The following is a 25,462-nucleotide window of genomic DNA, read 5'->3' on the forward strand; positions in this document are numbered from 1 at the left end:
AGGGCACTGATCCATGCAAGGGAAAGGTATTATTTACGTTTCCACAGGAAAGGAAGAGAGTAGCGCTCATTCCTGCGCCAAGCCTTGAGGAAGACATTCCTGCTTGGAGCAGTCTGTCCAGGACTACATGGTCAGTCTGAGAATGCCCCTTCCCTAGATGACAGCTGTATAGTGGACAGCACTGAAGATACTGTTAAGGGAATGTGGCTGCTCTGACCCCTCCCATGGGGGCAAATAAAAAGGGACTAGAACAGACCATCAATGGGCACAAAGCCAAGAAGTCCCGGAAAAATCCCAATTTGAGACTTCTGACTCAGCAGGCAGCACATGACATCTCATTTGAACTGTTTGGAGGATATTCACAAAGGGAACACATTGAAAGTCTAAAGGTTTAATGGGATGGAGGGTGGGAAACTAGATCCCTCCAACCTTGACTTCAGGAAAAGCAATAGGTTCTTGTAGAGGGTGCACCCCTTGGACATGAATTCTGAGGACAAAAAGGGTATAAATGCTGTTAGGTATTTGGGTCCTGGGATATGGATCCCTGAAAGAAAAGGGGCTTATACTTCTGCATTATAACAGGGCCTACTCACTATATAACATAGAAATACTCATCTACTCTGGGCCCGGACAACAGTTAGACTTGGAAATATTTGAAATTCACAAAACAATGAGGACAAATATACAAGATTAACAGGGATGCTAGAAATAAGATCAACACATACAAGTAAGTTTTTATTTCTGTATAATAGCAATAAACAATCTAAAAACAAAAAAACAAAAATTCCTTTCAATAGTACCAATATAATCCTTAGGAATAAATGAAGAAGTTCAAGACATATACACTAAAGATTAAGAAACACTGATCGGACAAATTAAAGGAAATAATCTAAAGAGGTCTAATATTAAACAAGGTGTTTCAAAGAGTGCATGAAAAAGGGAATTATGGAATATTTTAATTTATGAATATAGATGTATAAATACCAAATAAAATGCCAGCAACTCTATCTTATACTTGTGCAAGGTCTACTCCAAGAAACACAAATACATTATCAGACAATATATAACCATAATTCAATTAGCAATAAGTTAAACCATATGATCTTAAGTCATGTTAAAAAGGCACTTAATAAAGTATTAGTTATTCGTAATTGAAAAAAAGGTAAATTTTAAAAGTGTAATTTGAGTATAGTGCTTTTTGTAAAAGTAAATTTCCTAAACATTGAAGTCCTTTCAATGAAATAAAATGGATATGGGAGGTCACTATGACTACTATCAGAAAGCTCTGACTTGGACAAAGATAATGTAATTAATCAATGGAAAGGAAGAAACACAATAAAACCACTAGAATTAATTTAAAAAGTTGGTATGACCAAAACCAAAATATCAAGCCTACTTTACCAATAAAGGGCTTAATAAAGGGAATTTAAAATTATCTCATTTAATAACATTTTTTTTCCTTTTAATTTCAGTAGAAAAGACCAGGGACCTAAATTACATAAACTATACAAGGTTTCCCGAGAAATAAATCTATCCAAAGAAATAAAATGCATATCATATAACTATCTGGGAAGAGTTATTATTATAATAATGCCAATTAACAAGTAACTGTAATGCAATTCAGATAAGAAATTTTCTAGAACTGGAAAAACAAACATTAAAATGTATGTGGAAAAAAACAGATGTTAGAATTAGCTGTGAAGTGGAGAGCAAATGCTTTGAAAATGATGAGGGCAAAGAATGTACAGATGTACTTTATACAATTGATGTATGTATGGATTGTGATAAGAGTTGTATAAGTCCCAAATAAAATGTTAAAAAAAATATTAGCTGTGAAAATATATGAAAGACACTAACAGTTAAGGTGCAACCTGTGTCTCAGAAAACAACAACCTCTTAAAACTAGGTTCCCATTTTTAAACAAAGAGAAAATATGCAGGTGCTTCTGGTGTGTACATGTATTAGTTATACATTGCTAATAATCGTTATTTATAGATAATGATCAATTAATAGTTATTAATTCATAAATAGCACATATCATTAAAATAGTCAATACATTAAGAATTTATAAAATAGCACATACCATTAAAACATTCAAAAATTAGGTGATAATATTTAAATGTCTATTAAGCAAATGTTATATAGAAGAAAAATTAAGAACAGAGTGAGCATTTAATTTATCTTCCCACTGTGTCAATTGTGAGAATTAAAGTTATTGAGAGTCATTATAATTTAAAAAATGTAAAGCAGAATGATTGCAAACACACCTCGGCATAGGGTTACCGAGTTAAAAAGTGCTCAGCAGAGCTGAGTGCTGCCTATGTTAGCATTGCACAAATCATGAAAAAGCTGTCTTATTCACTGCCTCTAGAGAGGTGCTTGTATACAATAGGCCCTCTTTTAGATTTTGTTGAAGAAATTAACAAGTTTTCTTTAAAAAACAAAAATGTATGCAAAATGCAATATAGCTTAATTGTTCAATAAACATCCTGAAGCCAGAGGAGTGAGCATAAATTATACATACAACTGAGAAGACTAGTCAAAAGCAACCCATCTCCATGTACCAACCAGAGGTGACAGAACAGTGCACTTCAGGCACGGCACCTAAAGAGTAACGATGGCATTTTGCATACTTCTAATTTAGAGTGCAATAATGAAAACAAAATGCAAACTACAAGAACAGTTATTCTTTTTAAATGCTTGCCTGTCCCAGGCACGATGGTGAGTGCTCTTCAAAGGAAGACAGCTTTCATTTCTTACCTGCACAGCCGAAAGCCAAATGGTACCTCGACGAGGGGCTGAATTTGACACAGCACACGTTCGCCTTGGCCTCAATACTTGCCACCGAGTTGTCTAAATTGGTAGACCACAGTTTCACTAGGGGCAAAGAACCATAACAACAAAATGAAATATAACATTAGCAAATACTGTCGTAAGGGGGTAAGTCTGCTGCTGCTCCTGTTAACATTTTGTGAAAACCTAAAACATTTTAACTAGGACCAAAAACATTTCAACGGAATGATTAAATAACAAAACTCAGAGCAGAGTTTCATGGTCAGAAATCAGCCTAGCCAAGGGTGGCACATGGATAGCTATATGCTCAAGTCATGCTCGTCACAGCACTGTTCATAATAGCAAAACAACCTACATGTAATAAACAAACAACAGTCCATGTACATAATGAAATAATGATTGTGCTAACCACCTTCATTGAGCATGCTAAATTAAATAAGTCTTTCACAAAAGAAATATTGATGAGTCCATTACTACACAGTTAAGAAACAGTTTTCACACAAAATGAAACTTTCTTTGATTTGATCACTACCTAAAAAGCAAATGCATATTAACTTGTGTGAAGAAAAGGCAATTTATATTAAGAGTGAGGTTAGCAAAAATTGATGAAGTAAAGGGAGACTGGGAGGTATAGAAGAGTTAAAGGCAACAGCTATAAGTACTATTATTAAAAACAACCTGTAATAGTGGCTACTAGGTAGATATGCAAATTGAACATGTTGTGGGAAGGAGAAGAGGGGAATTATACCCACAAATAAATGCAGGTCTGACAGCATATTTCGACACACATATAATACATATGCTACAAATGTATCCATAGAGATAGTGGAGCATACGGGGAATGGCTATGAAAATTTAACCATAACCAAACACCCTGAGAGAATGAGTCGGAAGCCTGGGGACTCAAGATCATAATCTCAAGGTACACCAAGATCAATTTTAAATTGCAAAAAAATGACTTACTGGTCAGCTAAAGTCTGGTGGAATCTATGAGACTATGCCCTTAGTCACCCTTCATGCCTGGAACTGAATGCAACCTTGTGGCTCAATATTCAGGGGGGAAAAAAGGTCTATAAAGTGAACAATGACATTAGTGAGGCACACATTTCCCTAATCAGCCATTGGTGGTCAAAAGAGTAGCACTTCTCTCCAAAGATAAATTCAAAAGGTAGAAAGCATTAGGAAAGGTGGAAAAAGAGAAAATACAGACAGGAAATGGGATGTTATCTTAGAGATTGTAACCAATGATATGAAACAAAACGTGTATGAAATTTTGAATGGAAAACCTATTTGTTTTGTAAGCCTTCACCAATTCACAACAATATGTTACAAACAGAAATTAGCATGGCTAGAAGAATACTGACAGGTAACACAGCCACACAATTAAGACAATGAAATGGGGCAAGAAAACCACTTTTATATTTATGGCATATATCAGAATAAAAATATCTTTTTAAAGTATTAAAAATACTTTTATTTTTCATGTAGGAATCCCATCATTTTCAAATTTTATAGAGAATTTATGTGGTGTAACTAAGCCTAACATAATAAAAGTTTAAAATTACTTAGCTACATACAAGATTATTTTTCTATTTGCTATTTAGTCTATCTTGATGATATATACTGAGATTTATAATTATCAGTGAGATAGAGCTGAATGATTCAAAAAGGACTGACTTGAAATTAGGACAAAGGTTAAGTTATTGTGTAACAAAGGTACTAAAACCACTATTATACCCACCTTTTCTATAGTCAAGGTATGGTACCAACTATCATGCCCTTTACCATAGACTCCTAATGGAAATCCTTAAAAGCTCTAGACCTGTGGTTCTCAGCTTATGGGTTGCGGCCCTTTTGGGGGTCAAACAACCCTTTCACAGGGGTCACCAGATTTATAGCAACTTAATAATTTTATGGTTGGGGGTCACCACAACATGAGGAACTGTATTAAAGGGTCACGGCATAAGAAAAGTTGAGAACGACTGACACTGAAACTCCATAGGTCCTGGTTGATGATAAATAACAATGGATGAGGGAAGGTAGAGCAACCTTTTCTGGGACACAAGTAACAGTGCTTTGGGAATCTCAAAAGTGAGGCTTGTATGTGAATTATTTGGCGCACTTCACATTCCAGTGGCCTTTGTCTCTAAGTACAGGAGCTCAGGTGGTGTGGTGGGCTGCTAACTGCAAGGTCAGCAATTTGAAACCTCCACCCGCTCCTTACCACAAAGAGTTAAAGTCTTGGAAACTCACAAGCCCAGTGATCCCTGACCTAAAGGGGTCAGTATGAGTCAGAATTGATAATATTTACATTCCATAAAAACTCCAAACCAAACTTGCTACCACTTGCTTCCAATTCATATTCACCCTATAAAACTGGGTGGAACTGCCCCCGCAGGTTTCTGAGACTAATTCTTCACAGAAGCATAAAGGCTCATCTGTCTTCCAAGGAGAAAAGCCCCATCACAGCTCCTTCACATATGACATTAAATGTTGACTCCAGACAAGAAAATAAGAGCCAAAAGCCAACGTCACTAAAATTTCCTCTTTCAAGCAATGAAAATAAAAGTCATAGAGCCTACTCATTGGAGTTAATCCTGACTCACAGCAACCTTATATAATAAAATAAAAATATGTAAGAGAAAGACAACTCCAAAGGTTCCATGTTATCTGTTTTTTATACTGCATAACTGAAAGAAGCATAATTAGTAGGAGTATGCAGATTGGGTGAATGAAAAAGGGCAGCACAAGAGCATTTGTGGGGGCGAGGGGTGATGGAAATGTGCTGTATCTTGACTGTTGATGTCTTCACAATTCTACACAATGATCAAACCATTTTACACGCATGCTCCTGAGTGGCTAGAGCAGAGACGGCCAACTAGAGTACATGTGTCAATCTGGCCCACCAAATGGTTTTGCATGGCACTTGAGCTAAGAAAAGGTTTTATGTTTTAAAATAAATAGGAAAAAAGTCAAAACAGTAATATTAATTTTTGACATGAAAATTATATTAAATAAAAATTTTAGTGCGCGTTAAGTTTTATTACATCATATTCATACTCTTTCATTTATGTATTGTCCATGGTGATTTTACGCTCCAACAGCAGAGCTAAGACCATATGTTGTGTGCTTGTTATTTCACACTGCTGCTCAGCACAAGAAAAATCAGTGACACAGTTGAAACTAAACAGTGTTTCCAGTGCCACCTGTACTGTTAATTCTGTGACATTTTATCACATTGTACTTACTTTGTAATTAGCACAAACTGATTATACCCAAAATCAGAGAGAAGTAGAATCTGATTCTTTAAGGTACAATAGAATTTGATTGTCTTGTTATCAAATTGAATTACAAAGAATTGTGTTTATTATGCAATGGAACTACAATCACCCACATATACCTCACAAGAAAAAAAAGCACACAAAAAAGATCACTCAAGATAATATTTCCAACTTAATGGTAAGCAATGGCCAGAAAAACTAAATTTTAAAGGAAATTATGCCATTATGATAGAAGTTCTTCATAAAAATTAAAAATGGGCAAAGTAAGATATGATAATGGAGTACAGCCTCCACCAATAAAGCTTGACTATCTGTGTTTAGGAATAGAGGGAAGAACAGGCAAATACATTAGTATTCCAAGGTAAAAGAAATCTGTTATCATAGGAACCGGAAACAGAGCGAATCCAGGGCAAATGATCCCTTCAGGACCATTGGTGAGAGTGGCGATACAGGAAGGGTGGAGGGTGGGGGAAGTGGAAAGGGGGAACCAATTACAAGGAACTACATATAACCTCCTCCCTGGGGGGAAGGACAACAGAAAAGTGGGTGAAGGGAGACATCGGACAGTGCAAGATATGACAAAATAATTATTTATAAATTATCAAGGGTTCATGAGGGAAAGGGGAGTGGGGAAGAAAGGGAAAAAATGAGGAGCTGACGCCAGGGGCTTGAGTGGAGAGCAAAGGTGTGGAGAATGATGAGGGCAATGAATGGAAAAAGGTGTTTTGCACAATTGATATATGTAGGGATTGTGATAAGAGTTGTATGAGCCCCTAATAAAATGATTTAAAAATATAAAAAAAGAAATCTGTTAAAAGGGCTGTGTAAATTGCAAGGAGTTGGAAACAACCAAATTTCCATAAATAGATGAATGGATCAAAAAACTGTGGTACATACATACAATGAAGTACTGTGCATCCCTAAAAAGCAGTGATGAACGTATGAAGCACATTGCCATATGGGAAGAACTGGAGGAAATCATGCTAAGTGAAGTAAATCAAGCACAAAAGGACATGTACAACATGAGTCCACTGAGGTATGCTTAAAAAAACACACAACAACAACAAAACGGAGCATAGGGAAAAACTACTATATACATACATCTCTGGGGTGAGGTCCAGCAACTATGGCAGGGACCTAACCCAATCCAGGGATACATGTAGCAGGCCAACTATAGAAGAGAGGGAAAGAGAGAGGAAAGAACGGACATGGGAAGGAGGGGAGCAGGGAACTAATTCACCCACGGGGAGGGTATTGTTTATATCTCCACAGGACAAGGAGAGAAAGACCAGGCTTCATTCCGATAAGCCAAGACGTGAATACAACATACTGGCACGTAACAGGGGAGACTGCACTTCAGAGGACAGGACTGGGGATACAGCTTGGGGAGAGGGAGCAGAGGACATCCTGGCCTACAAAGCCAAAAGGATGATGTTCCTGCTCAGAGCAGACAATGCACTGGGAGGACCTTAGGGCAGGCCCCACCACAGGACACAGCATCCCTCACTGAACCATGACTCTGGGGCGGACAGCACTGGAGACACGGTGTGGGAATAGTGCACGGTCTGGCCCCATCACGCTGGGGCGAGGCACTGAGGGCATGCAGCAGATCAGCAGGGGGAGCAGAGTGATGAAAGCCCTGGGGAATACCAGAAATAGACTTGGGAGACAGTGTGTGGCACCCAATCAGACTCTATTGGAAAACACCCATAAAGGCCAACAAACAGACCCTGAACTATTTATAGGCTTTTCCATTTTTGTCAGTTGCTTTCTTTTTGTTAGTTATTTTGTTCTTGCTTTCTGCTGTTGTTATTGTTTTGTTGGTTTTTACTTCCTTTGTTGTTTTATTTGGCTTTGCTTGGTTTTTACACTTATTAATGTATCTGCATCTAGATAAGATAGGCGGGATAAATAATTTGGAGATGAAAAGAATAGGACCAATGGTTCTGGGGGGAGATGGGAGAAGGGGAAGTGGGAGACACGAGGTGGAGGGGTACCAACCCAGGGACAAAGGAACAACAAGTGAACTAAAATCAAAGGAAGGAAGGTCGTAGGATGCCCAGTGGGGCTCAATCAAGGGCAATGTAGCAGCGAGGAATTACTAAACCCGAATGAAGGCCGAAAATGATGGTGGGACAAGAGGGAAGTAAAAAGTAAATAGAGGAAAGAATCAGGAGGAAAAGGACTTATATATATATATATATATATATATATATATATATATATATATATAAATAATGAGAGGGGAAGAGAATGATGTATCCATATCTACATGTTAAGAATTAAGGTTGCAGATGGACATTGGGCTTCGACTCAAGAACTCCCTCAACACATGAACGAACACTTTGTTCTAACAATCTGGCATTCTTTGATGCTCACCTTCCCAACACGATCACTGAAGACAAAAATAAGCAAATGTGGTGAAGAAAGCTCACGGTGCCCAGCTACCAAAAGATATAGTATCTGGGGTCTCAAAGGGTTGGAGATAAACAAACAGCCATGTAGCTCAGAAGTAACAAAGCCCACATGGAAGAAGCACATCAGCTTGTGTGATCATGAGGTGTTGATGGGATCAGGTATCAGGCATCTAAGACCCAGAATAAAACCATACTCAAGATGAATGGGGGAGAGGGAGCATGGAGTGGAGACCCAATGCCCATCTGTGGACAATTGGACATTCCCTTACAGAGGGGTCCACAGGGAAGAGATGAGCCAGTCAGGGTGCAGTATAGCACTGATGAAACACACAACTTTCCTCTAGTTCTTTGGAGCGTCCTCCCCCCCACCCCACCATGACTTCAATTCTACCTTACAAATCAGATTAGACCAAAACATGCACACTGCTACAGATAAGAGCCCACAACACAGGAAATCCAGGATAGACAGACCCCTCAGGGCCAACAAGGAGAGTAGAGATACCAGGAAGATTAGAGGAGGGTGGGGAAAGAAAGGGGGAACTGATCACAAGGATCAATCTAGAATCTCCTCTCAGGGGGATGAATAATGGAGAAGCGGGCAAGGGACAGGGGACAATGTAAGATATGGAAAACATAATCTATAACTTATTAAGGGTTCATGAAGGAGGGTGAGTTGGGTAGGAAAGAAGGGGGAAGAAATGGGGAGCAAAAGAATGCTTTGAAAATGATGATGGCAGGATATGTGCAAATGTGCTTAACACATTGGATGAATGTATGGATTGTGAAAAGAGATGTAAGAGCCCCCAATAAAGGTATTTAATTAGAAAAAAGGGGGGGCTGTGTAAATCTGTCTGTCAGAGCACAGAGACAAATAGAGGACAGTAAGTGCAGGGGGTGAAAGACGCAAGAAAAAAATTAATCAAGAGAGATTAATTAAAGTGATTAAAAATGTAGAATTTTATCCTGGGAATTCTATAGACTACATTAATAGTTGTGTATACACTGGATATTTAATAATACAATTCATACATTTCTAAACAGACTACCTAGTAAGCTCTAAGCACCTTTATACTGAGATTATGAGATGGCAGCAATTACCATGTGGCCAAACACGTAGCATGAATCTAGAAAACAGCATTATAATGAGGTGCAGTATATTCGTTTATTATTTCAAAAGAGAAATAAATTTTATTTTGTGCTTCAATAGTTAATTAACAATCACAAGGCCTGCATTGAGTTCTAATTTTGGCAACAAAAAGAATTAAGGGCAGAAGCTGGAAGAGAGAGATTCAGGCGGTACCTTTTGCATCATCAGAGCCGGAGGCCAAAAGTTTAGGGTCCATCAAATTAAAGTCAACACTCCAACACCTCTTCTCGTGCTCCTAGGTTCCGAAGGATGAAAAGTTAGTCTCAGAGTAATACATCCTTAAACAATGAAAGCAAAACACCTGACACCAACTTACTGCTAGGATGAGAGGAGCAGAAAGGCTATGTAGCAACATAAGTGAAGAATGCAATAAAAATAAAAGGAATGCAATACAAAGCACTTAAAATTTCTCATATGTGAATTATCCACAATAATTTCACTCAGAAATTCATTGGGTGCACTCAATAGATAGAAAAGCCTGAAGATGTGCCTCAGCAAAGCATTTGGAATTACACAGGTGTAAAAAGGACCGCCAAAGTGACCATAATCTGTCATTATGAAGTGCATCAAGCTCTGAAATTGCTGAGAGTGGGAAGTAAAAACTGGCTCTTGGATCAAATAACTGGCACGCTTACTTACCTGATAGACTTTTGACCGCTGCCCTGTGAACCCATCCCAGAGGATGACAGTGCCTTCATAATCACTGCTGGCCAACAAGTGCTTATGATAGCTACTCCAACTGATACAGCTGAAAGAGAGGATCAGTCAATTATTACTTTCAATAAAAATACAAGAGTTTTAAAGTGTTCAGAAAAATTAATATTTTTAAATAGTCTACATGTTTTCATTATTACTTTCTACTAGTCATTATTCTGCCCATAATACATTTGAGGAGATAGATCAATAATTCCTCGATGTTTTAATTGAAGCTATCAGTTAGAAATTGCCACTGAACAACTTAGATATGTGAGAACATTCACTACATGATAGAGGCCCTGAGGGTCCAAATCATGTGTGAAAACAGAGACTCATCCTACTGTGCAAGTTTCTGGACCTAATTATGTCAGAAACATTTCGTTGTAAATACAGAATTTAATTTCTGTATTTACATAGAAAAGAGAAAATAAAAGTTTATAACAAAAGAAATTACTAATAAAAATGTCTAACAATTAAATCGCTAACATTTATGGTTTCAGGTATTTCTATACTTTCAAAATCTGTAACATGGCTCTTTTGGAGGCAAATCTGTCCCCTATATACAGTAAACCCATACATATTTAATGAGGCCGGCCTCTACATCACAAGTAAGACTTTCTTAAATGGTTAAGACCCAAACCAAACTACCCACTTTTGAGGTTGGTACCATCACTGATAGTGTAACCATAAAGAAACGATCTAACTTTTCAGCGCTTCAGTTCCCAGGTGTGTACAATGAAACAGTGGTAAGTATCTCAGAACTCTGGTCAAGACAAAGCACTCGGCATAAAGCTGGACACATAAGAATTCAAGAAAAGAATGTCCTGTATGTATTGTATTCCCTCCATGAGACATAAACTTTAAGAGATTGTCAATGACAAAGCATCACACACAAATCATCAGGCTACAGTATTTCTATGAATGATAATCAAAAAGACAAACAAAAACTATAGATCATAGCTATAAGATTTACATTGAAAACAAAACAAACTCACTGCTGCTCAGTCAATTCCTACTAAAAGCAACCTTATAGAACAGAGTAGAATTGCTAAAGGGATTCAGTATTTATAATCTTGAAACAAATAAACTTGCAGACACTTTTTCCTCTGAAGAGCAGTTCATGTGTTCAACTTTTCTGTTAGCAGTCAAGTCCTTCAGCCACCACACTATAAGGACGCCTTACATGATACTTAAAAATAACAGGTACAATTAAAATGTATACAAAGAGGATCAACTAAAAGGTAAAATCCTTAAGGTTAAAAAATAGCTGCAAAAATGAGCTCAAACACAGCAATAATTATTTGAAGATGGTTTAAGTCTGGGGAGTGCCATGTCCTGTTTATATAAAGTCCTGTCTATATATATTCTGTTGGATATAAGGCCACTATGAGTTGGATTTAACTTAGGTGCACCTAACAATACAACTCCACCAATAATCTGTGTATTCATCAAAATAACATAGGTAAATGATGACTACTTTGAAATGTTACATGAATACATTTGTTTTCAGATAAGTTCTTTTAATATTTTTAAACTAGAGTCCAGGAGGGACATTTTAAGGAAAAAACTAGATTCTAGGATTTCTCTAAAATTTTACTTGGAAAATTGTGCATAGGAAAATAAGTTCCTATATTTTCCATGAGTTTTTTTGAAAAACATCCACCACCCACCCACCTTGACTTCAAATCCTGAATATATGAAGCTTACATATTATTCCTTCAATGAAAAGAAGAATGCTTCTATGAAAAGAATTCTTAAAACTGCATACATGTATGAGGGGGTACCCACCCCACAAAAAAAAAACACAAAAAAGCTCTGCTGGGTGAAACTTTCGCATTACACATATATCCCCCCGCCCTAGGCAAACATCAAGGATCTTGCTCTGGGTTAGTGCACCCAGTGGTGTCTCTTGGGAAGGTTCTCTCTGATCACAGTGAATTTTTGTAAAAGTAGTTTCACTCAAACCTCCTTTTTTTGTGATGGACAATTTAAGAGAACAACGTGTGGCTGTGAAATTTTGTTTCCTGCTCAGGGAAAAAAATGCCTCAGAAACTTGTTAAGTTGAACACAGCTGACAAGGACAGTGCTAAGGGAGAAACCAAGTGTATAAGTGATTTTCTCGTTTCAAAAAAGGTGAAATGTCAACTGATGACAAACCTCTGTCTGGATGTATGCCAACTTCCCCAAAGAACAAAAATGTAGGACAAAATTGGTGCACTTGCGCTCGAAGACAGATAATGGACCAGTGAAGAGATGGGAAAGTTATCGGGACTATCTTGGAGCTCGGTTCAGAGAATTGTAATGGAAGATTTGGGAATGAGAAGGGTCGCTGTGAAATTTGTGCCTTGGGTTCTATTGAACAGGGAAAAGAGTGTCAACTGGGAACATGCCATGCTTTGAAAGATCAGCTCCGAAAAGATGCAGACTTTTTTCTGCAAGGTCATTACTGGTGATGAGACACGGTGCTATTTTTACAACCCCAAAGCAAGTATCAATCAAGCCAGTGGAAGACGCCATCAGCAATTTGCCCAAAGTAGCTCAAATGAAATCAAAGATCAAGATGACGCTCACTTGTTTTTTTGATGTGAGGGGGATAGTGCATTTTGGAGTTTATTCCACCAGGTTAGACTATTAATCAAGCTTTCTATCTAGTGGTTCCAAAAAGACTGTGTCATGGTGTTTAACAAACAAGGCCTGATTTGTGGCAGAAGGAGGATTGGTTCTGTCACCATAACAATGCACCTGCTCACACAGCTATCTCAGGGTGTCAGCTTTTGGCAAAAAACGGCATGCCTCTCTTGCCCCACACACCTTACTCACCTCACCTCACTCCTTGAGACTTCTTTTTGTTTCTGCAAGTGAAGAGTGACATGAAAGGACAGCAATTTGATGACACAGAAGAGGTGAAGAAAAAAACGAGAGGTGCTGTCACCCATCGAAATAGATGAGTTTGAAAAATGTTTCCAAAAATGAAATTATAGATTTGACAAATGTATTAAATGTAATGAAGAGTACTACTTTGAAGGTGATAAGGTTGTTTTGTACAAAAATTTAAATACATAGCTTTGGGGGGGGGTGCGGGGGGAGTAATCCCTTGTAATATACCTCAAAACCCCAAGCCAAACCTACTGCCATCAAGTTGATTCTCACCCAATATAGGTCTTCAGAGACTGAATCTTTATGGGAGCTTCATCTTTCTTCTGTAGAGCAGTGGTGGGTTTGACCTACCGACCTTGTGCTTAGTAGTCCAATGCCTAGCTGAATAGCACTACCAGGACTCCTTCTGTTAGTTACAGTATTTGGTAATATGCACACGCTGGGCCTTCAAGCATTATCCACACTGAAAGTCTCCTTTAGCAATTATAGAAACAATTCATATTAACCCCCAAAGGAAAATGAAACCGTATCTATGAAAAGGCATTCCATTTTAAGTCAATTATCCCACATAGGAGAAAAGACTTTAAAGAGTTTTGTGAGAAAATGGGTGAGAAGACAATAGAATTTCCCCCATGAACCTTTTGAAGCCCACATGTACACAGTACGAGCATAATGCCCATCAGATGAGAAAGGTGTAACATAAACACTAAATTAATAATCTTGTGATAATTATAGACACTAGCTGCCATATATACTATATCATGGCCCACAAAGTAATATAAATACCTGATTTTGGAATTGCAGGTCATTTCATTCTCAGGGTAATGAATATCCACTGCATCCTGGATGACTGTTCCATATTCATAGACTTTAATCTTCTTTGTAACCCCAGCAATGGCAAAATAGTCACAATCCCGGTCAAATTCAATACTACAGGGAAAAAGTATATACCTGATCAATAAGACCTAAATATCCATCCTCATGACATTTACAATGACAACCCTTCAGAATTTGGCATTTTCTATTTCTAAACTTATTCCGTCTACCAGGATAAGAGATCTACTTGAAATGTCATCAAACTATATAAACCCTTATGTCCAGATTAAGTTGTTATCAAGACACATCAAATTACCGAATACTAGACAAACCGGTACTGTACCAAATTAAAAATCCTGGTATAGATAAATTTCTAGAAACATACTACCTATCTACATTTAACAGAGACTGCAGTAGAATGTTTGAAAATACCTGTAATTAAAGAAGAAACTAATCAGGCATTTTTAAAAGCTTTAACAGTCCAAAGCTGCATTCTAACAATTATTCAGAAGCGCTGACATCAATTCTACTTACCATATATACCTGAGTAAAATCCGCCGGGACTCCTAATGTTATTACAAACACTACATTTAAAATGTGCTGGGAAACTCGGCTTATACACGAGTACATACGGTATATTATTCCAGAGTACAGAAAAAGATGAAATACTCTAGATTTGTTTTATGAATCAAGCATTACTCTGATGTCAAAAGCCGGCAAAGAAATCAGTTAATAAAAAAAAGAAATTGTTAGGCCAATGTCCCTCATGAACAAGTCATAAAAATTCTCAACCAAATTCTAACAAATAAAATTCAATGCTTTATAAAAAAAAAAAGACATCACAACAAAGTCGAATTCAAATCAGAGATGCAAAGGTATCCACCATTATATACCTACAGTCCAAATCAGGTATCCAACACTAGAAAAACATGTATTATAACATATTAGTAAAACAAAGGAAAATAACCTGGCCATTTCAATCTACACAGAAAAGACATTAAGCAAAATCCAGTACCCGTTCCTGAAAAAAACATTCAACAAAATGGCATTAAAAGGGAAATTGCTCAACAAAATGACAGGCTGATATACAAAACCAATGGCCAACAGTGCTCTCAATGCAGAGAAACGGAAAGCATTCCCCTTGCAAAAGGGAACCAGAACCATTTCTATTCAACACAGTGCTGGTGGAAGTGTTACACAGAGCTATATGTGTGAAAGGGAAATAAAGGCATTCAAACTGGCAATGAAGAAATAAACCTAAACCTATTTGCAGATTATATGATGCTCTATTTAGAGCTCTCCAAAGCTTCAGCAAAGTGGCAGGGTACAAGATCAACATACAAATTTCAGTGAAATTCCTTTACACCAACAAAGAACTCTGAAAAAGAAATCAGGAAAAAATAGCATTTACAACAGCCACCCAGAAGAAGCAATACTAGGAATAAATGCAATGAGAGAAACAAAAGACTAATTGTTTGGGCTCAAACCCAAGAGAAAGCGTCTCCCTGTACAGACAGGTGAAGAGAAGGAAAAAGTGACCTGGAGCCAGCCTGAGAAGCATCAGTTTATTTACACGGGAGGACTTACAGACAGGACAGCAGTACTGAGTCCAGTGGGGGACAGACTGGCGAGGAAAGGATCTGAGAACAGAGGTCTGTGGTGACTCTTTCTACACAGTTTGAATAACTTATAGGGAGGTGGGTTACTGAAACTATTTGAAATTCACGGTTGGGTTATCTTTGTAATAAGGAGGAAGTATTCAAAACGGGTCTGGCTTTGATCTGGCCTGACTCATTTGCGCTGTGGGTGTGGGTGTGTGGGTGTTTGCGCGCGCGTGCACGTACATGCACAGAACTGGGGGAAGGAGGTAATTCGGTGACCCGAAGGACACAGGGAATCCGTGCTTAGCTAAAATACAGCTGTTTTGTAGTGTTAACTAGTATCCCTACATGATACTTCAAGAAACCTACAGATGGAAGATTATGCCATGTTCATAAATAGGAAGGCTGAACATTGTGAAAATGTCACCTCTACTCAAATAAATCAACAGATAATAAAGCAATCCTGGGCCAGTTTCTTGCATGATTGTCTAAAATGATGGGAACAACTAATCACCAACTTGATATGCAAAGGGAAGAGACCCCGGATAAATAAAGCACTACGAAAAAAGAACAGAGTTAGAGGCCCCTCATTTCCTGACCTCAAATCCTGCTGCTGCAACTAAGCACAGCGATCCAAACAGACTACTGTTGGCGCAGTGCTCACACAACGGGACAGATGCGAGGACTCACGAGCAAGAAGAACCCCTCCCACTAAGGACTGCTGATCTCTGATGAAGGAATAACATAATATTACTTGGAGAAGAGATAAGTCTCTAACAATTGATACGGAAGAGTAAAATAGGACCCATATTTCACACTGGATAAAAAAGGCAAAATCAAGATAAATCAAAGACCTGAGTGTAAACGTCAAATTATAAAAATTTTCACTTCAAAAAAATAGAGACAAACTTCAAATTCAAAACACAAACTAACTGCCAGGGAGTTGACTCCAATTCAGCGACCCTATAGGACATGGGTTTCTGAGCCTTTACAAGAAAAGAAAGCCTCATCCTTCTACCACAGAGAGGCTGGTGGTTTCAAACTGGAGACGTTCATAGTCAGGGGTCCTAACGCATGGCATAATTACACTACAAACCGCATCTGAAAACATATAAACAGAATCAGACAAACTAGATGACTGAGAGGCCTAAAAATTCAACACTTAAGTGCATCAGACATTTCACCAAAATAAAAGAAGGGGAAAATTCCTAGCAGTAACTTATTAGAAAAGGGACGAGCCTCTGAAATGTATAGAAAACTTCAAGACAGCAACATGAAAAAGACAACTGATCAAATTACAAAATGGGCAGAGAACATGAACAGACACTTCACCAAATATGACAAGCAGGCAGCCAAAAAACACACAAGGAGATGCTTATTATTGTTCTGATTCTTAGCAGCCCTATAAACAACAGAATGGAAGATGGCCTGGTCCTGCACCATCCTCACAATTGTTCTTTGAGCGTACTGTTGCAGCCACTGTGTCAATCCATCTCTTTGAGGGTCTTCTCCTTTTCTGCAGCCCTTCTACTTTAGCAAGCGCAATGTCTTCCCAGGGACTGTACTCTCCTGACAACATGCCCAGAATGCCTGAGATGAAATCTTGACATCCTCACTATTAAGGAACATCCATCCCGGCTGTAATGCTTCCAAGACAGATTTGTTTGTCCTTTTGGTGGTTCATGAAACTTTCCACATTCTTCACTAGCACCATAATTCAAATGCATTAATTCTTCTTCAGTCTTCCTTACTCAATGTCCAACTTTCACAGGCATAAGAGGTATCTGAAAATATCATGACATGGGCAAGACACACCTTAGTCCTCAAAATAACATCCTCACTCTTCAACACTGTAAGAGGGTCTTGTGCAGCACATTTACCCAAAGCAGTGTATCGCTGTTTGATCTCGACTGTTGCTTCTATGAGCCTTATTTTTTTTTTCCATTTATTGTCATGTTGACTATTAGTCAGGTTATGAGGATTTTGGTTTTCTTTACAATGAGTTGTAATCCATACTGAAGGCTGCAACTGCTGATTTTCATCGGCAAGAACTTCAAGTCCTCACATTCAGCAAGCAGCATCTGCACATTGCAAGAATTAGTACGGCTGCTTTTAATCCTGGTGCTGCTTCTCCATGTAGACTAGCCTCTCAGATTACTTGCTGAGCATACACACTGAATAAACATGGTGAGAGGATACCACACAGCTTTTCTGGCTTTAAACCACTGTTGTTTTCATTTTCAAACAACTGCTTCTTGGCCCATATATAGGCATTAGCCATTAGAGAGATGCAAATCAAAACAACAATGGGATACCACCACCTCTACATTAAAGCAAAGTTCAACAAAACAGAAAACAGCAAATGCTGCTGAGGATAGGGAGAGACTGGTGTCATCTTACACTGGTAATGCCACATCACCCAGCAACCCCTCAGCCTTGAATAGAGTCGAAAGAATTAAGAGCTGCAATGCAACAGATAAACAGCCAGCTTTATTACAGCACTACTCACAACAGCAAAAAGATTGGGCAAACCTAAATGTCTAACAATGGCGGAATGATTAACCAAATTCAATGCGACATTCTATCTAATTGTGAAATAATCTAATAACATGAATAAACCTATAGACATTATATTAACAAAAATGTCAACTACAAAAAATACAAGTCATGAAAAGGTTTGAATATACACGGGAAAAAAAAAATTCTCTGATGGCTACCAGGAGTGGGAAGGAAAAGGAGTGTAAATTCCTGGTTAACGATTACCCAGGTGTTAATTTAAAATAAAGGAAAGGCAAACTACAAGGAAAATGAGGTCCCTAGAAAATGATGGAGGCGGTGGAAGACAGGGAGAGGGGTTCAAGGCAAGTCCATGCTGTTCACGTGCACAATCCTGCAGTCCGAGTGATCTCTAAGCAGGAGCAGAGGTAAGCACAAAGGCTAAATGTTTGGGAAGGAGAATTTCATTTTGCTAAATGTCACAAACTATAGCACAATTCAGCAATGCTCCCACTTTGGCCTACTCTGCCCCAATAATGCATGACTACACGGCAATGCCACAGGCTTATTTATACACCAACTTCAATTGGACTGCTGCCTCAGTTATTGTTTGCTACCCTCTGGATAATAAATGCAACCTATATTAATGGCACTACTTCATCTAACCTAACTCAATTTGTATTTGCAGCCTCCTACTTTTTCTGGAGAAGTATTACTGTGTCTGATAAAGGCAGAGTTTTCACAGCTGACATATTGTCCTTAACTGAGAAGGAATTTCAAGTAAGAACCAGCTATATTCCTAAAATCTTTTCCTTCACCCACGATTCAAAATAAACTCAATAGCAGTTAAAAATTAACATGCATTGCTGATAAATTAGCAACATTCCAATGTCATGCCAGTAAAAGTTAATATGTCATTACCTAGAAAATGGTTTCTGAATCTAAAAATCTTTAGATACAAACCTATCGAAATAATGGTTCACAGACAAACAGGGAGAACACTGACAAAGAAATAAAAATGCTGCCATACGAATTGACTGGATAGTCTAAATAAATATATTAGCCTATTATTATTTCCACTGTCACCCTGTTATTTAAGGCAGATTTTTTTCCTTTTTCTTCAACAGGTTATTATTCAGCTGTATTACCTCATTCAAGTCTCATACTGAAACATTAGCTTTTGTTTTGATATCTTACTTGTCTTTTAATATATCAAGATATCAGACTCTGGACATCTTTTTATATTTCTAAACAAAAGGAAGATTTTAATGGAAATACTGACCAAAAAGTATAATTCCTGTTAAGCTTTGATAAAATAGGAAAAGGAAGACAACTGGCATTTTGTGCTTTCACATCACTACAACTCAGTTAGGATTTAAGTACTTCCAAGCATTTAACCATTTGCTCTCTTTCTCTGACATCATATGACCCTAGATACAAATTATGAAATAACCCAAGATGAACACTCTAATTTTCAGGTGCAGTTTTTTTTTTCAGAACTCGTCCCAAACAAGTCTTATTTCAGTTTCACAGTAGTTGCTTTTACTATGAAATCAAATAACAAATATTATACAAAAAAATTAAACAGCAACCAGTTAGTATCTAAAGCTGAAATGAAGGCAAAAACTTATGAAAACATATTTGATCTCACTGAAGTCAAAACAATTACAGAAGGCTCTGCTATTGCATATAAGGTCCATTTTTGCCATTCGCTTGAACCAATGATTTTTTTGAAAAAAATATTGCATTGATAAATTGCATTTCATGGCATTATTTTTAAATTCAAAATACATAACATAAATATCAACAAAATTAATAGTATAAAAGGGGGAACCAATCACAGTGAAAGATATATAACCCACACCCCCTCACTCACTCCAGAGGGACGAACAACAGAAAAGTGGGCGAAGGGAGATAGTGGATGATGCAAGATATGAAGATAATAATAATTTATAATTTATCAAGGGTTCAAGGGGGAGGGAGGGAAAAAATGAGGATCTGATACCAAGGGTTCAAATAGAAAGAAAATATTTTGAAAATGATGATGGCAACATATGTACACAGTGCTTGACACAATGGATGGATGGATGGTGATAAGATGTGTTAAGAGCCTCCAAATAAATGATTTAAAAAAAACGATTATTACTTAAGAGTTTGCGTTTAACATGGAAATAAAATGCATTTTCTTTCACACATGAAAGGTCTCAACTTTTTTGAAGTGATTTATTCCAATAGTTGAAAAATATAATTCAGCTATAGGAAATGGGCTATAGACTTTGTCAGAGGGCCATCTGTCAAGTGACTGAGCTCAAGGCAACAGGCCACAAAGACAGCTGATGAATGCACACCTCGAGTACAATGTGGCACAAAGCAATGCTGGGCTGTCAATATGTCCAAGCAGTGAATTTTGTCAGTGTTCTTACTGTCTACCATATCTTTCTGTAGTTATACAATAGAAATTAGTAAACAAAGTGGATTAATATCCCTGAATCCCAGAATTCAATTTATTAAAAGAAAATACTAAGTCCAGTTGTTAAAAGCCTCACTCATTTCCAAGGTAGCGGTATTCAGAGAGACGGCTACTATAATTCTGGTAAAATAATAAAATTATGGCTTCAGAAATTAGCCAAGTCAATGAAAGAAAACAGGTGTATCTTTAAGGAAAAAATATAAAAGAAAATTAAGTAAGAATAGATGTTATTCAACTGCCTTTAGTCCAAATCATCTGGTTTAGGAGTCCATTTTCTCAATCACTATACAATTTTAAGAAGAAATGGGCTAACTTCAAAGACAACAAACAGGTAAAATAAGCAAGAGAAATAATAACAACATATGCCATGTTATATACAACAAAATTACAAGTCAACAGTACAAGTTAAGCATAACAGGATGAAGAATAAGGTTTACAATTAGTGAGGAAATTTACATAGAACATAAGTAAATATGAATGACCAAATATGCTATAGAATATTACCAAAAACCCAAAGTCCGCTCACTGCCACTGAGTAGATTTGACTCACACTGAAAATAATCTAGGAAGTCTAATGAAAACCCTAATACAGAGTTTGTGCGACGGTAAATCTTCCCAAGAGCAGACAAGCACTTCTTTATCCTGACAGCAGTCAGTAGGTTTGAACGGCCAATCTGAAAGTTAGCGCATGAATTAATCTCCCTGTCTAACAGTATCTTACAAAAAACTGAGTCCGTAATTACTCAGTAATTACTCATGGAGTACAGGGAGCAAAGTTTATAAATATTCTCAGCCATCAAATATCTAGAATGCCAGATATCCTCTAAAACTTGCCTGGCTGATGGACAACCATGGTATTAAAAAACCAGAACACCAAAGAAAGTCAAGCAAATTATGACTTATATCGGTAGTAACTCTAACGTACGCTACTGAGAAAGCCTCTGTACCAAGTCTTCTACTCCTGGCTCTCCTCTTTCTTGGTTTATTTTGTTGTTTTTGGGGGGTCCAGGAGTCAGTTCTGATTCAAATTGACCCTACAGACAGAGGAAAACTACCCTATTTGGTTTCTTAGTTGTTATCTCAACTTGTGCAGACTGCCAATTTTTTTCTTCCATGAAACCACTGGGTAAGCTTAAATCACCAAATTTTCATTTAGCAGTTGTCTATTTAGTGTGCCATATTGTGCTGACAGCCTTCTAAAAAAACAGCTCTGATAACAATTTTCTCATTTACTACCATGTAAAATCCAAGCCATGACTGAGATTCTTCACAATTGGGTTTGAATCTTTCTCTTAAAACTTATTTGTTTTTCTGATCTATGTATATCAGAATACACACACACACACACACACACATATACACACACACAGTCATACCTTGCTTTATTTTGCCTGTCGCTTTAACGCATTTCACAGATATAGGTTTGTGTTTTTTACAAATGGAAGGTTTGTGGTAAACCTGCATCGATTAAGTCTGTTGGCACTATTTTTCAAACAGAACAGTATGCACTTACTTCATGTCAGCATCAAATTGGTTACTTCTCACATTTCATACTTTTTCCTGATGCTATTGGACACTTAATAGACTACTTTTATATATACCTTTGATTATTGGCAAAAGTTAAAAATGTATACATAACTATCTGAATAGAGAAATGAACTCCATTCTACATATTAAGAAAAACTGTGAGTTAAGCATTCAGCTGCCATTACAAGGCCAACTATTCAAACCCACCAGCAGCCTCTCTGCAGGAGAAAGATGAAGCGGGCTGGCTCCTATGAAGTTTTAGTCTCAGAAATCCGAAGGAGCAGTTCTAGCCTGTCCTATAGTCACTCTGACTGGTAAGTGCTCAATGGGAGAGGGTGGTATTCTTTCAATTTTAGTAGCAAGTCCCCCCACCCCCCAACAACCAAATTCATTGCCATCATCAAGTCTATGTCGATTCATAGCAACCCAATAGGGCACAGAATTGTCCCCTCTGAGTTTTTGTGCCTATAACTCTTTCCAGGAGTAGAAAGCCCATCTCTCTCCCGAGGAGCAGGTGGAGGTTTTAAACTCTTTTACCCTGCATTTAGCTGCTCAATGCTTAATTAATACACCACCAGGGCTCTTTGAAATTCTAATAATCACTGTATTTCCCAACTTATTCTTTTTAAGTATGTGCAAGCATCTACTTGCTACTCTATATGATCCCATAGAGTCATAGCTAAGTATTTACATATTAAAAGTTTAAAATTTTTTCCCTTTATATTAGAGCTAGGATGCTACAACTGTTTTCCAATGTATGTTTTGATAGATGCCAATGATTTATTAATTTTATCTCAAAACACTATCCATTTTCTATGTTTGTTGATAGGAAAAAAGGAAGAGCGACTTCAAGTTGGAGGGAAGAATGATTGAAAATTCTTTTGGGGGCTCTAGGGGGAGAGTGTGCTTTAATGGTATGCACCAAATGGGCCACATTGACCCTGGATTCCGGGTGCATGCTGGGGTCCCAGATCAGGTATCGTGAACACTGGGACACTGCACCCTGGATATTCAAGGTGCACAGCATGCTCCAGAGACTGCATCAGTTAGATCTGATGTGGAAACTCCACCGGGTGAACTGGACTTTACTCTACCTCCAGACACACTGTCACCTGAGGACTTAAATCAGAAAATGCATGATGTCTGAGAAAGCAGAAGGCAAGCTGTACCAAGACTGCTGAACTGTTGTTAGGTGGACAAACATGGTCTTATTACATCAATTCCTGATATGCTGTTATGTATTATTATGTATTACAGTTATGCATCATTTTTTGCACACCTGTGATTGACATTTTCAGTGATTATTAATGTAAATTTCCCTGACAATTAACCCCCATTGTTTGTGACAGTGGGAGCCCAAGATACATTTGTGGGAACTACATAGAAATAAGCCTCCGGTGGTCTCCCTCTATCCATAATAGGGGGTGGGATAGGAGGAAAGTGGTTACTAAACAAAGTGCCTTGGAGAGGCGACGATGGAAGAATAAAGGGATAACCTGACTTGAACAGTTAAACTTTGTCCATTGATTCCCCTCTCTGATGCATGCTGGACCTGACTTTTCAACATTTTCTGTATTTTGGTTTTGTTTTGTTTGTTCATAGTAGGGTTTATCTCAGTCATTGTGGTCACCCTATTGAAGTTGAGTTAGAAATTCTGTTTTTAGTACATGAAATCCAGGACTGATGAACCTATAGGGATAGCAAGGATTTCAGGGACCGTGGGAGTAGAATTGGGCAGGAGATAGGGGCATAAGAGAAACGACATCAAGAAGAACAGGAAGAAAAGGAATGTTTGGAAACTAATTGTGGTAGCAAATACACAACACTGCTTGATGTAATATAACTATGGAATGATACATGTATTAACACCCAATTAATAATCTTTTTAAAAGTTTAAATAATAATCTTTTTAAAAGTTTAAACTTGATTTAGACACACTTAAATTTGAATTCCACATAATTTTCACATGTCACAAAATATTTTTTTAATCTTTTAAAAACACAAAAGCTATTAAGACTGAATCAGATGTGGTTCACAGGCTGTGATTTGATAGTTCATTTCATTTCTTAAGAACAAAAATAAAACCAGATTTTAAAGGTTATGCACATTTTTGTTCAATTATTTTTATTTTTTTGCTGGCATGTTCTCTCTTTAAATCCGCAGAGCCACAAAATGTTGTGGCTGTCTTAATGTTTTGTTTGGTCATGTTCCTGGTCCTCTAGCTGTCATCAATTGCTAGAATAAATACACGACCTAGAAGACAAGTCTCAAACCCTTCTGTGACCGCCAAGGAATTTCTACACTGTGAGAGAATCACTTTCTCCTCAGACGATTTATCGTTAAATACATTGTCTTGAGGCTCACTAATATCAATATACTGATGATCAAATTGTGCCCAATTAAGTTTATAGTAAATCATAATTTATATTTGCTTGAATTAACTTAATTGTAGGCACTGCATCTGTCTAAACCACCTTTTCTCAACATAGTATATTAGTATCCTTTGATGATGATCTTTTAGAGAACTTTAACAAATCAGAAATAACCTTCAAAGCTAAAGATTAACTTAAAAATCAAATAAAATTATCTATGAGAGAAAAAAAAACATGAGTTGAGAAACAACCTCCCCTCACTCTCCTCCATCCCCTACCCCCAAAACTATTAAGGCATTTTGATCTCCTTGGAATGCAGCCCTATCCAGTAAAATTGAAGTAAAACAGGTTTCCTCAATAGAAAATCATATGCAAAGAAATGTTCTAATTCCTTATCTTTGAAACCAAAGAACAATGTACATCTTATTTCTTAGCTCTGTACCTTCTGGTAGTGTTTACAATGGAAACACGTTCATAATATTAAGTAATTGCTATCAATCATGATGCTTCATAAGGAAACAAATTTTAAAAATATGATACAAAGAAACTAACTCATATTACAGAAGATTAATCTAGAGAAAAATGAACAGTCTAAGAAAAATTTCAATGTAAACATTTTATAATTTGCACCAAAAATGATCAATTAACAATGCAGATTTAAATCAAATTCATACTCCATTCCAAGGAGTTACAAGGAGTTATAAACTCTGAAGAAAAGATGAAAGAGAACTTGGCTTTTACCAGAAAATCATTCAAGTCATGAGAAGTAGGAAAATAAAAAAAGAGTTCTCATTTGTTATATGAGAGAGCTTTTAAAATGCTCATAGAAAATGGATTTTTTTCCATGGATTTTTTGTAGCTCCATTGTATATATGTATGCAAAAATGCCTATATTCTCACAATTTTCCATCTATTGTTCCCGTTTTACTCTAAGCAATTTGACTATATATTGCATTAACTAAGATGAAC

The 25,462-nt window shown here is 37.3% G+C and overlaps 1 protein-coding gene across 2 annotated transcripts in view; it reads right to left on the minus strand.

Annotated features, from left to right (window-relative positions):
• The window catches only part of COP1 (COP1 E3 ubiquitin ligase), a 199,783-nt gene that overhangs the window by 70,535 nt on the left and 103,786 nt on the right, over window positions 1–25,462 (minus strand). For both annotated transcript variants that reach the window (XM_075527809.1, XM_075527804.1), the window contains exons 12-15: window positions 13,998–14,141; window positions 10,278–10,386; window positions 9,792–9,873; window positions 2,761–2,877 (exon numbers count right to left, since the gene is read on the minus strand). In XM_075527809.1, coding sequence (XP_075383924.1) covers window positions 2,761–2,877; window positions 9,792–9,873; window positions 10,278–10,386; window positions 13,998–14,141 — 452 coding nt within the window. The remainder of the gene's footprint in view (window positions 1–2,760; window positions 2,878–9,791; window positions 9,874–10,277; window positions 10,387–13,997; window positions 14,142–25,462) is intronic.

This window comes from Tenrec ecaudatus, chromosome 1 (assembly GCF_050624435.1).
Source record: "Tenrec ecaudatus isolate mTenEca1 chromosome 1, mTenEca1.hap1, whole genome shotgun sequence".
NCBI lineage: Eukaryota > Metazoa > Chordata > Mammalia > Afrosoricida > Tenrecidae > Tenrec > Tenrec ecaudatus.